Here is a 15,766-nt window from a genome sequence, read left to right on the forward strand (position 1 = left end):
ACACATAGCAATCTGGAACTGTAATGGAGTCCTAGGGAGACTTGAGGAGGTGATGGAGGGCCGGGATATCATCTTGATGACAGAGACACATGAGAGCCCGGAGAGGGGCTTACCACGGGTTGAGGGTTATCAGTGGGAGTCAGCTCACCGACAGGGGATGAGACAGGCCACCTCCCGAGGTTCAGGAGGTATTGCAGTGCTTTTCAGGCATGGGTTACATGAGCATGTTCGAGTCGTAGCACGAGACTCGGAGGCGAGATACATGTGGATTAGCTTACGCCTCTCGGAGACCAGATGGATTTATATCGCCCTTTGCTACTTTCCTCCGAAGGGGTCGCGGTTTGCCACCATCGAGGAGCCGGGTGGAGGAGAGGCTAGTGAGTCTCCATACTCTGTCTTATCTGAGGAGATCTTACACTATTCGACACTGGGAGAAGTCTTCTTGATGGGGGACTTCAATGCACGGACTCAGAGCAGACAGTGCGAGATCTATGACTTTGAGGATCCCTTGAGACTAGAGCCGCTAGCTACAGAGGATACAGGGACCACTCGGATCTCCGCTGATGGAGGAGCTGACAGCACTGGATATGGGCAACATTTGCTGGAGCTTGGGGCCCGACACCATCTCGTTATTTATAACGGGATGACTCAGTGGCCAGATTCAGGTGGGTTGACTTGCTTTCCAGTGGGAGGCGGCAGTAGTACAGTGGATTATGTGATGGGATCCCGGGAGGCAGCAGATATGGTGTCTCACTTCACCGTACCACCATGCCCCATTGGGGCGGATCATACATACCTATCCCTCACTTTCAGGAGCTTATTGGAGACCCACCCACCCATCATACAGCCACCACGCACCATTTTTCACTTCACTCAGGACCTAGTCGAGGTGTACGACTATCATGTTCATGATCAGCTATTTGCCTTAGATCCATCGGCACCCATGGCCATGCTCACCTCCCAGCTCTCACATGTACTGCACTCCGCAGCCGCGAGGAGTTTCCGATACCACATACAGACAGGACGGCCACCTATACCACAGCCCACAAAGCCATGCTCCACAGTCTCCACCTTCTTCACCCCACCTATGGTTAGGAGGGCCATATGCCGACTCCAACATGGACGGACGACAGATCATACCGGATTACAGGGAGAGCATCTCATCTATGCTATTGATACATTGTGCCGATCCATAAAGCGGGAGATGTACTAGACCCCGGGAACTACAGGACCATCACGATTGGCCATATATTGGCCAAACTATACGGGGCAGTTTTGGAGGCAGAGCTGAGCACTCATGCAGAGGTTGGGGGATTGAGAGCAGCAAGCCAGGCAGGCTTCCGTCGAGCCTTCTCGACCATCGACCACATTTTTACATTGAGGTGCCTGATTGATCAGGCCAAGGCACGGAGGCAACGGCTCTATTGTTGCTTTGTGGATTTCCGCAAGGCATTTGATACTGTGCCCAGAGAGCGCCTCTTTCAGCAACTACAGACACTAGGCATACCTTCAGACATGATGTGGGGCATATACAGGCTATATGAGCAGGTCTTTGGGAGAGTCCGATGCCCAGGAGGCTTGTCCGACACAGTTGCTAGCACCATTGGTGTGAAGCAGGGGTGCCCGCTCTCCCCCACGCTCTTTGGGCTCTATATTGATGAGGTGGTAAATTACATCACACAGGGAGGAGGCTCTGGGGTTGAGCTATCAGGTATTACTGTCCATGTTATGCTTTATGCTGATGACATTGTCTTGGTATCCGACACGTAGGTTGGGCTTCAAAGACACCTTGTGGCTCTTGATGACTTCTGCGCACAGCAGGGGCTCACAGTGAACCTTGGGAAAACCAAGGTTATGATCTTCCACACTTCACCCGCAGTCAGGAGCCACACTACTCTCACATTAGCAGGAGGGCGGGTCGAGGTGGTGAGCTCTTATGTTTAACTTGGCATCACATTTACTAGCTCAGCTGGACGCTTCTCCATGGCTCAGGCAGTCCGAGACAGAGTGACCCGGGGGTATGCAGGTCTTGCTGGCCTTGAGCGTCAGTGTCATCAGGCACATTTTCAGGAACCCCGCACGAAGGGGTGGCTCTTTGATACATTAGTGACACCAGCCTTGATGTATGCAGCAGCGGTTTGGGCACCAGGGCTTGCAGCCTCCACATGGGTACAGCTGGAGAGACCACAAATCTTGATGCTCTCGAGGATGATACGCAGCAAACCATCCGTCCCGCACGACATTGTTCGAGCTGAGTTTGCTGCACCACCTATTGCAGTGGAGGCATTGTTCCAGACGATCTCCTTTATATACAGGATGAGGGAGATGCCCATGGAGAGATTATCCCGCTGAGCTTTTGAGGCATCCAGACAGTTGGCCGAGGCTAGACACACTGGATCTTGGTATGCACAGATGCTACAGTGGTTCTCACATCATGGTATAGACATTGAGTGGTTGTCACCTTTTCAGTATGATCAGTCTGCTCCACGGGGTTACCTCTCTTTCAATGAGAGGAACAGAGTGATGAGACAAGACATATGGCAGCACTACATACAGGAGACATGGACAGCACCAGAGAGCCCACTACCACCGAAGATGCTGTATTACAGAGACCACTTTATGAGCATCTCAGGGGATGGGTTTATACATCGACCACGGTACATGGATGTATACATGCCACACAGCTCTCACGTTGCTATTGGACAACTATGAGTCTCATCACATCAGCTAGAGATAGAGGTTGGGAGAGCGGCACAGGTTCCTAGAGCTGAGCGGATATGCAGATTGTGCCGTGAGGAGGTGGAGACTGAGGATCACTTTGTATGTAGATGTAGAGCCCACCAGGGGGTCAGAGATAGATATGCAGGATTGTTTGAGGAGCACTCTTCACTACATCAGTTGATGGAGGCCTCGGACCAGCGACGACAGCTTGGCAGACTACTACTAGAGCTTCATAGTTCTCGAGAGAGACTCCTCCAGACACCCGCTCCCACTAGGGGTGGGAGACAGTCCCAGCTCACAGATTTCTTCCAGAGAGCTATGCCAGTGCCAGCTGATGTACCACGTGGGGTGACCGCACAGAGAGCAGAGGAATTAAGAGCCAGGAGGAGACCTAGACAGACTGTACATAGAGCACCCCGACTCCGTCACCGAGAGATAGCAGCTATCCGAATGAGACACCAGATGGAGACACAGGAGAGGCTAGCTCGCTTTCATTCAGACTCAGGGTACATGTTCATGCCATTCACAGCCTCAGCATCGGTGATGTATGATATCTTATATCCCTCTTATGGCACTGGATGGAGTTAGACATAGATCTGCATAGCATGCTTGTACTATCCCTTCAACATATAGAGATGCATCTTGCCTTAGCACTCCATGCACATCCCCACCCCCCTTATATTGTTTGTATATGGGCTCCACCGATCCATGATGATTCACAGTTGTATCCAGACACATGCACACTTTTTCTTTTGTTTCTTTTCTTCCGATGATCGGAAGAACACAGTTGTATTATTTCTTGTCTCATAGGCCGACTTTGGCCTCTCGTAGACGTTAATATATCTTTCTTTCTTTCTCTCTCTCTCTCTCTCTCTCTCTCTCTCTCTCTCTCATTTCTGCGTTTTTCTGCTGTGCACTGCTCTAGGTGTTTTCAGATCTTGTCTTCATCTCCGCTGCATATTCTTACACAAAGCCCATATAATAGCTCAGCCTTGCATCACTCATTGCATCTCATAATTCATTGGAGTCAAGCGTTTCCCTTCAGCACAAGGAGCATCAACGCATGAAGCATTCAGTCCTTCATCATCAAAACGCAGCATCAAGAGCATTCAGCCCGTAGAAGCACTTCAGTACCTTGCGTTTTCAGCATACATACAGTTTTCAGCATTCACACATATCATCGTTTTGCTACAACCCTTTTGGTGAAGGTAAACCGCATTCATTGATTCATTTTCAGCATATACACACAGCCTAGAACAGTCCCAATCAGCCCCTTCTCTCAACCTTAGATTTGCAGCCTTCCTACATCCATTGGGAAGAGTGCATAGGCTTGAGATCGGTCATTATTGGTGCTTCTACAACCGTATACAGTTCAGCCCGACTCTTGGTCCTCCGAGATCTTGCGTTTGGCTTATCGTCGGTCCAAAGTCATTCTCTTCAAAGCAATAAAAGCAAATACTATTCCGGTAACGAGATAGGGGGCCCTTCAGTGGGTAATTCGGGACCCAATCTGTTGTACGGTTTCTATCTCTCTCTCTCCAAATCTCTTAAAGTTTGAAGTCATAAAAGTGGATTGCTAAACTCGCAAAACTCAGGATACAAAAGGCGGTGTGAAACTTGTGTGACAGGATCCTTAATTACGAATACTTCCGCTTCATGTTACAGCAAGGGTTGCAATAATCTAGTGGGTTTTTGTCGATCAAACTTGACCTTCTGACATACCAAACATTCTCGGACATATTGCCCAATGTCCTTTCTCATGCTAGGCCAATAAAAATAGCTCTTCAAAGCTTGAGTTGTAGTCAAGATGCCTCTATGTCCCATGTAGGGTGGAGCATGGCACTCTTTCATTACTTTTGGCATCAAATCTTGTTACACATAAACGGGTTTGCATCATAAGAAAACCCTCTTTAATGACATAGGAGGTCACTAAATCTCCATTCTGCAATCTGTTCCAAATATCTTTGAACATAGTATGCGTACGAGTACGTAGAGTATGCATCGGGATGAGTACTTTAAGTACGTTCACTTTTTTTTTTACTGTGTATATATAAAAAAGCACATAGTATAAAGCATTCATAATTTAGCAACACTGGTACACAACAAAGATGCACAAAAAACAATTGAAATGCAAACATGTATGCTATATAAATGTCAAATAAGTTGCACTGCATACAACATGAAGTCTTGCTGAAGCTAAAATCCTAGTACATACTACAAAGTGCAAACGCCAATAGCCATATGGTTGGCTCTCACTCATCATCATCCAAGCTTAAAGATGAGGATGATGAGTAGTCTCCATCTGTGAGGAGATTCCCATCAGAATCATATAGTGGCTCCCGCTCCCCCACATCACTTGGTATCTTCTCAACAATCGTAGAGGTCCTAGGTATCTCCTCTGGAAGAGTCTACATCTGGTGCTCTTGATCACCTCTACTGATCGCTCTGGCGGCTCTCCCTCTAGAATGTGCACCACAAGTATACACCCTGGTGCCTCTAGAGGTGGAAGGACGACTCTGTTGAGCTGAAGAAGTGAGGGAGCTGGTAGTGAGAGCTCGAGTGACTCGTCTATCAATGGCCTCGAGCTCTCTGTGAAGCTGTCTGTATATCTCCTCCTGCTCATCACGTACTATGTCGCTCTCCTTGGCATGTTGTTGGCTGCGGCGCTCGAACGTCTTAACATCAACCTATGGAGCATGTATTCACTAGTAGTTATTAGTGACTAATCACTTTAAGCTTACTATGAACTTTGAAGTGTATGTTGTAATTTTTTAAACCTGTTTTGGTCTATCATCTTTCGAAGATTCCGAATTAGTCGAAGGTTGGCTTTACAAAACACTAACCTCTCTAGTTGTGCCGTGCTCAAGCGGTTTCGGATCTTCGTGTGGATAAGAGTGTAGGAACTCCAGTTCCTCTCACAGGCTCCAGAGGAACAATTCTTAAATCCACGAAGATTCAAGTCTTAGTTATAACAAATCTTGTATTATTAGCCTACACCTTGTACTCGTGACTCCAAAGCCGATTTTTTTATCAATATGTATTTTGTATTATTACCTGGGATAATAGCCGAAGTGCAAGGACTTTTAGTTAGAGGCTGATGGTATCCATGTGTCTCCCACCAATCAAGAGGCGTCTTACACACCTCTGGGCAACATAGAAACACCGCGACTATAGAATTCTCCAAGGTTATTGGAGTATGCTATCATCTCTCAATCAATGTGTACCTGTTGCTCATCGGTCAGTACATGGCTCATGTATTGATCTCTCATGGATAGAAACGCCGTGTCCATGAAAAGATCTGCACTCTTGTAGAGAGGATGCAATAGTGCTTCCATACCATGAATTGGACGACACATTCAATCCCATCTTCTCTCTACAAGGCGCATAATCTTATCCACCGTGTGAATGTCAACAACCATAAGTACATATTACGAAGAGTAATTTATAAATACTAAATATTAAATGGACATTGCAATTTACAATTCAATATTTAGTGTTCACTTGGCTTTGGAGATGACTGTGCATGCTGCAAGCTCTCTCTTCATCTTGTCGAAAAGATGATAGAGTATTTCCATGGTAGACCCCTCCATATTTGTGACACACAAGAGAATAAAGAGGGGTTTCAAGACTATGGTGATGCTATGTGCTTCTGTCCAAAACTCCTCATCTAGCACTTTTCTTTGGATGATCCTTGTGGCTTCATGATTTGCATTATGCATTTGCCTCTAAAGTGCATCAACCACCGATCGGCGAAGAGCATCTCGAACATCATACAAATGCTCCAAGACCAAATACATATAAGCGAATCTGGTCTTGGAGGGTCGTATGATATCTTTCGCACTATGAGAGCGAAAAATAGCCAATGCCTGGTGCTTCTTTCTAAAGAAAGAAGCTATGCGTGTAACATCCTCGATGATGGGCTTCACCCAACTCAAGCTCCCAATATCCGCCATTAGAAGATCCAAGGAGTGTGCAACACAAGGAGTCCACACAATGCTTGGAAACTCTTCCTCAATCAGCTCACCCATCCTCTTGCAGTTAGAGGCATTGTTTGTTACCACTTGCACCACATTCTTTACCCCTACCTCCACAATAGCTTGACGAATGTTGTGGTAGATAAAATCAGCTGTGATCCGCTCCCCTGTCTTGCTTGCAACAACTGCCCTACGTTCTCTCCTTGATCCATGACATGCAGTGCAAGGAGGAATCAATGTTGCGTTGCCCAGAAGACTGCCCAATAGGTGCAGAAGAAGCAGACACTTCCTCATCCTCAAAAATCCTAGCCCTCTTCTTGCTAGGTGCTGCATCTGTAGGCAAAGGATCCAACAACACATCATCATCAACGATAGTGCTACGAATCTCTCTGCCATGTGGAAACTCCTTGGAGTTCTCCCTTATAATAATAGCATCAACCATCTCCTGTGGAATACTTGGGCACCCACAAATTCTCTTGCCCCCATCTTTGACATGTGGCAGATGACCCGCGTGATCGAGCTAGACTACTACAAGTTACCAATGACGAGTGCATGAACGTGTTGATGATGTGCTGTTAAGGATGATGGTGTGTGCAGCCCAGTAAGGATTTGATGCCTTTGGCATCTTGGACAAGCTGCAATTTACAAAAATCAAAGAAGCCACATTAGCGGCTGAATTTCTGAAAATAGAGGGATTCGGAAATGAAGATTGGGAAAAATACATTAAAAAATTGGGGATTAATTTAGGGATTGTTCAAGGAGCTGAATTTCTGAAAATAGAGAGAATGATTGGAAAAAAATTAAAAATACATAATTAATGGAGGTAATTTCTGAAAATAGAGGGCTTAGGGAATGATTGAAAATAGAGGGAATTCTTGAAAATAGAGGGATTTCTGAAAATTGAAATTTCTTGAATTGGAGGTAATGATTAATATGTGTTAAAATTAAGGGTAGGATTAGTTTAATTAAGGGTTGAGAGAGAGAGAGAGAGAGAGAGAAAGAGCACACCTTAGCAAGGTATGACAGCAAACCGATGTTGGTACGGAACGCGGAAGCGCACAGTACGGTGCAGGTACGGGATATGCGACGGCGGCCCAAAACACTAAGAAAAATATTTAAAAAAGGGTATGGAACCCTACGCGATGCGAAAGCGGACCGATTGGGGATCCAAGAAAAAAAGTCCACGTCAACTGTTCCGTACGTTGTATGGAACGTACTATATGGACCGAACCAATCCATACCAGCACGGAATGCAACTGTCTTTGAAATCCTCATCTAAAGTATAAAGATCTTTCATCGAAGTGAAATCCATATGATATTCCATAGAAACCACATGGCTCATGGATCTTCGAGATAATGCTTGTGCTACCTTGTTGTCTTTACCATGGATATGCATAATTTGGAAATGAAATTGGGTCGAATAACTAGCCCATCTTATATGCTTTTCGGATATCTTAGGTTGAGACATGAAATACCAAAGACTTTGATGATCCGTCTTGATAACAAACTCAACACCCATAAGATAATGCTTCCAAATCTTCAATGCATGAATGATAGCCATCAACTCTTTCTCACATGTGGGTGCGGTCTTTTCGGCTCCTTGAAGTCTTCGACTTTCATAGGCCACAACATGGCCCTCTTGGCTCAAGACTGCACCAATGCAATCTCCCGAGGCATCACATTCTACCATAAAAGGCTTTGACAAGTCCGGAATAATCAACATTGGTCCTTTGCTGGCATAAAATTTCAATACTTCAAAGGACTCTTTTTCAGCTTTGGTCCACTAAAATCCCATTGCTTTCTTTGTCAAATTATACAATGGACTAGCTACCATTGCAAACCACTTGATAAACTTTCTGTAGTAAGAGCATAAGCCAAGGAAACTTCGAATGCATGCACACTAGTCAACTGTGGCCATTTCATAATAGCCTTGACCTGGTTTGGGTCCATCTTGACCCCTTCCTTGGACACTATGTGGCCCAAGTAGTGAATTTCTGACAAAAAGAACTCTCTTCTTGCCATTCACATACAACTAGTGCTTCCGCAGTTCCTAAAACACAATATCCAAGTGCTTTTGATGCTCTTCCTCATTCTTAGAATGCACAATAATATCATCAAAAAAAGTAGCAACAAACTTTCTATGTGGTCGAAATATTCTCTCCATCATTTGGTTGAAGGTAGCTAGGGCAGTGGTAAGACCAAAAGGCATCACCAAATACTCATGGAGTCCAAATGTGGTCCTAAATGCAGTCTTGTGAATGTCCTTTGGAATAATTCTAACTTGATGGTAACCACTCTTCAAGTCAATCCTGCCAAAGATGGTGGCTCCATCCAATTTGTTTAGGATGTCATCAATCCTAGGAATAGGAAACTTGCTCTTCACAATGATCTTGTTTAGAGTCCTGGAATCAATACACATGCACCAAGAGCCATCCTTTTTCTTAACCAATAAAACTGGAGAACAAAAGGGTGATGAACTAGGTCTAATCAAACCCTTCTCCAATAACTCATTTACTTGCTTCATAATCTCCTCTTGTTGCGCCTAACTCATACGATAAGGAGGTCGATTAGGAGGGCATGATTGCAATCTAGTGATCCTCCGGTCTCTCTGGAGGTAACTCTCCAGGTAGAGTATCTGCAAAACAATCTTCATATTTCCTTAGGAAATCTTTCCTTTCAAGATTAAGAGTTGGGAGTGATTCATCACTCTCAGATTCCTTGGATCTCTAACATATACCAAGTACGAAGAAATAGATTGCTTTATTGCTTTAGGAACCTGTACATATTGATGAGTGGAATAGAATTCCCCTCAACTCCTACATCAAAAGTTACATTCTAAGAGACTGTTGCAACAACCAATGACCTCCAACAAATATGCAAGAATGAGATGAGATATGAAGAGAAGGGTGTGAACCCTTATACATCTCCCATATGAGCAAGTCAGCCAGCTGTAGCAGGCCCATAGTCACAAGAAATGTTTCAAGGTTTTTTTCGTTTCGAGGTTTTTGGGGTTTTGTTTCAAAAGGTTTCATCCCTCGGCTAAGAAACCGCGAGGTTTTGAAAAATCGATAATTTCATAAAGTATAAAGAACTTATAGTAGCCATCTAAAAAAAAGTTTAATGATGAAAAATTGGTCTCTTCTCACACATGTCGGGGAACCATCCTTATTTTGGTGAGACATTATGGCAATTTTGCTTGATTAGATGCCACAAGTGGTTCAATCAAGGACTCTTAAGAAATTGAAGAAGAGGAGGTAGAAATTGGAAAAGATTTAAGACATTGAAGGAAGAAAAAGGGGAAAGAAGAGAGGAGAAGAAGAGAAAAGGAGAAGAAGAGCAAGGGAGAAGAAGAGAGAAGAAGAGAGAAGAAGAGAAAGGAAGAAGAAGAGAATGAAGGAAGGAGTAGAGGTGAAAGAAGTAGCAGAAGATGGAAAAGGGAAGGAGAGAGGAAGGAGAAGAAGAGGGAAGAAAGGTGATGAGGAAGATATGGAAGAAAAACAAAAAAAAAATTCCTAGGAAAATCAGGGGACAAAAAAAAAAAACAAAACCTGAAATTTGGGCGAAACTGCCGTACTGGAGAGGTTTCGAGGTTTCGAAAGCTAGAAACAGGTTTTTTTGTTACTATGAGCAGGCTGACTACAGTTGTGAGGCAAAAATATGCGATAAATAGCCTAAAAAGACTCATAAAAATGCTAGAAAAATCCTAAATGATGTTTGCTAGATATGCTAATGCAGGGCCTCATAGAAATGACCAGTACAAGGATGCTAGGGTACATGTAGGCCATCTGGAGATGATATATTTTCCAACAAACTCAGATTGACTTTTTGCTTTTTCTTGCTTTTTGACCAAAACTAGTGCTTTCCTTGTGTAAACTTCATGGCCCCTGTTACAGTTTGTATGGACAAAAAATGCCTATTTTGTAGCATTAAATGTTGCGCGTGTTTATGATGCTGCCCACATGATGCACTCTCCATGACCTGTTGCCTTAGCTATCCTTGATGTTGGCAGACTGCAATATGGAAGTTTCCCATGCTGTTGGCTGGCTCCTATGTACTGTCTAGGGCTGTAAACAACCCCCAAACAAGGTGCCGACTAGATCCTATGGCCAAAGGTCCACAGGCATGCTTTACATGCATCTAGTCTCTACATGCTTGCCAATGCACTACCTAAGCTTTGACTGACTCCTACATGACTTTATCTAATGAATTCTCCAAGTGGGTAAGAGGACTGTCACATGCAAACTCTCTACTGCTTTGGAGATTGACCTGCGTAGCTCGTGCTTGACATGTCCCGGACAATGTACTGTTGATACATTTATGACCTCCAACGAGAGTCATGGGTGTTATAAGAAGTGCCTGTCGCTTTTTCCGGAGTATGCATAGCCGGTTCTTGTAAAATATAACCAGCCATCGCGTGATGATGTCATGTACAAGACACGTGCATGCTCATTACCAGGGCTATTCCTTGAAGGGCAGTAGATAAAGACCATAATTAGGACCAAACTTTGGAGCTACAACTAGTATTGGTAGGGAAAAGTAGTGGACTGGACCAGGAGGCTGTCGGCTAGCAAATGAGGAAGATATCGGGTGTCGGTTGCAGCAATGATGGTTTAATGTCCACAATCCTAGAGGTGGAAAAACCCTAAAATCGTATTTAGCCTTGATTTGTATGGAAGAGAAGGAGAGATGGGTAACATCAAATTTGCCCCTTTATCCCATGTAGAACTCTCCACTTATAAGCCTCTTCCCACATCAGGGATCTCTCTCCACTAGGCGTGCCATGTCTGGCCTCCAACTTGACTTGGCGCTAGTATGCAGGTGTCCTAGACGTAACATACCTACCCCCTTAAGGACCATTGATGTCCTCAGCAACAATGAAATTCGGCTTTGAGATTCCTCATAGATTCCCACGTAGCCTCCCTCTTTGATCTCCCCCTTCACTTAATCAAGTACTCATCGTAAGCAGAACATCTTGAATGCTTAGTACGTTGATCCAGAACCGCTTCAAGTTCTTGAGGAAATGCGCGGTTCATCCTTCCCGAACTAATTCCTAGATCGGAACAACGATATCGGAATCGTTTAATCGTTTAATCGTGCTTTCAGTCTACTGACATGAAAGACATGACGAATCGTTCTCTTGAGGAAGCTCTAGGCGATACGCAACATCACTAATATTTCTTTCGATCCTAAAGGGACCACAAAACTTGGAAGACAACTTGTAATGTTTCCCTGTACGTATAGTACTAGAATCTTTAGGTATCAATAAGTGCACCCAAGTATCTACGTCGAAGACCTTGGGAGATATTTTTTGATTAGAGGAAAGTCTGAGCTCGATCCTGAGCTGTCATACACTCTCCTTGGCAAAGTTAAGCATCTCTAGCATATCATACAAGAAATCCCTTGACTATCGATCTTGGATTTTACCCAATCCTATGGCAATCGATGACTGAGATTGAAAACCGTACATTAGCATAAAAGGACTAAAGCTTGTTGCTGAATGCTTATTATTGTTGTACGCGAATTCAAGTTGTGGAAGGTACCTTTCGCACTTAAATTTTCATTTTGAAAGAAAGGGCCCATAGCATGTCCTCCAAAGTCTGATTAGTATGCTCGGTTTGACCATCACTCTCTAGATGATTAGAGGAAGACATACTTAGTTTCTAATTTATCGAATACGGCTCGCCAAAGCCCTACAGTGAGCTTAGGGTCACAATGATTGACTATTACCTCAGGTAAGCCATAAATTCTATATAATTGTTCTATGAAATCAGGAGCTAGCTCATGACTCTTAATTGTAGACTATGTTGGGAGAAACCTCACCATCTTGGTGAGTCTATCTATGACTACCTGGCTAGCATCATGTGCCCGATTCGTTCGTGACCAATGATAAAATCCATTGAGATACTTTGCCATTTGACTTTCGGTATCTCTAGAGGATGAAGTACACCACCTTGCCTAAGGTGATCAGCCTTATTCACTGGCATGGGGTACACTTCTTTACATAATCCTCCACACAGGATTGCACACGTGGTAGCGCAAGAGTTCTTTGTATGCCATGGTGCCTTGCGCTTGGAACATCATGACACTCCAAGAGAATTCGCATTCGCAGCTCATTGACATCTGGTACGGCACACAAACTTTATCTTTTTGGATCAATAATCCATTTATGGTATACTGCTAAAGTTACTTATCTTCGGCACCGTTCATCCGTGTATGCAGGCCTCCCAGATCTCTTGAGTTGCCATCGGTCTAAACAAGCTGCCAAATCTTTCCAAAGAAGACATCTCCTTGGCAAATCCCCTGAAGAGAAAGACAGAGGTCAATTGATATCTGAGCTACCTACAAGGCATTAATCTCAGGAATCTGACTAAGGGCATCCGCAACCCGATTGCTAGTAGACCCCTTGCAATATCGTATCTCAAGATTGAACTCTTGCATGAGTGCAACCCACCTGGCTTTGGACCGCGCAAATCTCCTTGGTCACAAATGTATTTGAAGGAATGATGATCAATCCATGCAACAAACTTGGAACTGTAGAGATAGTGTCTCCACTGTTTGAGCCTCAGTGAACTTCTTGCTCTCAAAGACAACGAGCCGACCATCTTGGAAAAGAGCTGCCCCTATGGCACTGTCACGTGCATCCCGCACTTGGATGCCACGTCGACATATCTGTACAAAAGGTGCAGGACCTGGGATGGTAAATTGGTCCCATGTGAGCCCACCGGGACGAGTCAGCCAGGGATCCATCCCAGTCATCTGAGGTTAGGTGTGCATTGTCCTGCACATGAAACAGTGCTAGTCCGCGCTATGAGTCTCCGTCTGGAATGATGTCAGTGATTCTGTGTATCTGGTATGGTACTGGATGCCAGATCATTGTGTAGGTAGTTCGGGTTTGCTTTTAGGAAAAGGGGCCAGCCCATAGGGCTACCCCGAGTCTTTGTGTGGGCATGGGGATAGTGTGAAACCATCCCCATGAGGGCTAGGAAGGCCCTGGCTTAACCCACCAGCCATGGAGGGGCCCTAGGACAGCCCTAGGGGCAGGCTAGGGGAAAACATACAGGATATGCAGCCTTTATATGGCTGTAGGGCATGTATGGGGCAGCCCATACAGGCTGCCCAGTCCCCAAACTGTTTGCAAAATAGTGCCCAACCCCTTTGGAATCATGCGCCTGATGCCCAGCCAGCCATGAAGAGATGCGCAGATTTTTATGTGAATTATTTCAGCATTTAATGCTAATAATTCAGTCGTGGGCAGAATAAAGACAGCCGCCTGGATTAATGCTGGCCGACTGCTGTTTATGGGTAGTATAAATAGGTGAGCCCATAATCCATTGAGTTAATCTCACAATTCGCCAAGTGCTCAAGCAAACAAGGGCCAGGACAGCCAAGAAGTTGCTAACGCAAAGGGGTGAAGGACTGCAGGTCAAGGGCAGAGATTTCTCAGCCAAGAAAGGTCAAGATTTTTGTATTTTCTTTTCAGATTTACATCATTCTAATAAAGCAAATACACCATCCGTGGTGGGGGCCCTACAGAGGGTATTTGGGACCCAATACTGTGTCCTCTCCCCTCCCCCTCTCTCTCTCTATTTTCTGCACATCTTCATTCAGTTTTGTGCGTTAATTCCGTCACGAAAAGTGTGCTGATTCCTGAGCATTGAAGTTACCGATCTCCCCCGAAGCTTCCGCAACCCTGGTTTCTGCACCAAGCGAGTACTTACAAAGTTATGACTGCTGCCACTATCAAAAAGTATAGATACCTTCTGGTCCTGGATCAAGCCCTCCATCCTTAGGAGATCATGCTTGCAGAAGGCCAAAGTACCTAAAGAGCATTCCCGGCACAAACTATGTTCCAGGTGGTGAATATCAATAGTGAGAGTTCGTGAATAGAGATGGAATTGCTCTTGTTCTTCTTATTCGAACAAGCCTTGACCATATGACCTTAAATATTTTTGCCGACATTTTGGACTATATCATTTGTTATGCTTGATGCAATGTAGTTCCACATTTGAGGGTTTTTTTAATCAAATGCAGGTGCTTGATGCGGGAGGATGAGCATGGCAGCTGCAAAGAGTTTGGCCAGATTGGGGAGTATCTCAACAAAGCTCTTGCCATGGGGAGCACCAGTTTCTCACATCTTGGCAAGGCATGTTCATGCAGAGAAGGTGAAATCTTGAGGATTGGTTTTTTAAATATTAAATATGGATTTATACCATGTACTTTTCACAAGGGTTTCATTGCTTTTTTTTTTTTCAGAGTTATCGTCCTCCAAAGTACTTCAAGGATGATAACCTGTTTTTGGATGATTTGCCTCCAAAGACTGATGAACCAAAATGGAAGTTCGACAAGACTGACAAGAAGAAGTCCAAGAAAGAGGAGAGAAGGCCAGTCAGGTCTTTTAAGCATCGGACAGAGGCATACATGCTACCGTTCACTCTTGATGTCTTCATTTCAAAGAAGTATATCCATGCAAGCATCATGCATCGGATGAGTAACAAAGTGGTTGCTGTGGCAAGCACTAACTCTAAGGATTTGCGGTCGGTGCTCAAGTCACGATGTGATATAAATGCTTGTCGAATTGTTGGTCAAGTATTGGCGGAACGTGCAAAGGAGGCTGATGTGTTTACCTCACTTTATTATACTCGGAAGAATGAGAAGTTAGAGGGCAAACTCTTAGCTGTTGTAGACTCTGTGAAGGAGCATGGAATCAACTTACTCATGTGAATATAATACGCAAATATGTCCACCAAGTGAGTATGATCATTTGTCTCTATCTGTTTTTGGTAATTAAAGGTGGTCTGGAACGGTTTAGCTGTGCAAAAGGCTAAATGATGTTGGTTGGTTTTGGGAGGTCTTAGGCCTTGTAGTCAAAGATTTGAGGGTGCTTCATGGGTGCGAGTAAGGAAAGTGTCTTAGTGTATCCAATGCTAAAGTCAATTAGCCTGTTGTATAGGCTAATATAAGCTGTGCTTGCATGTGCCATTCTAAATTACAAATGGTGTGGTGTTTTGGGCAATTGTAGTGCGCAGTGTCAGAATGCATAAAGTAAATCGGCAATTTTTTGCTACCATGAT

General features: G+C 44.4%; 1 protein-coding gene across 1 annotated transcript in view; it reads left to right on the forward strand.

Annotated features, from left to right (window-relative positions):
* The window catches only part of LOC147620005 (uncharacterized), a 62,313-nt gene extending 46,861 nt beyond the window's left edge, over nt 1-15,452 (forward strand). Inside the window, exons 2-3 of the mRNA XM_086772679.1 lie at nt 14,727-14,857; nt 14,949-15,452. Of these exons, the coding sequence (XP_086628805.1) occupies nt 14,744-14,857; nt 14,949-15,416 (582 nt within the window). The 5' untranslated portion in view covers nt 14,727-14,743 and the 3' untranslated portion in view covers nt 15,417-15,452. The remainder of the gene's footprint in view (nt 1-14,726; nt 14,858-14,948) is intronic.
* Nucleotides 15,453-15,766: the final 314 nt, after the last annotated feature.

This window comes from Cibotium barometz, chromosome 32, assembly GCF_041138505.1.
Source record: "Cibotium barometz isolate CiBa-2024 chromosome 32, ASM4113850v1, whole genome shotgun sequence".
Lineage (NCBI taxonomy): Eukaryota > Viridiplantae > Streptophyta > Polypodiopsida > Cyatheales > Cibotiaceae > Cibotium > Cibotium barometz.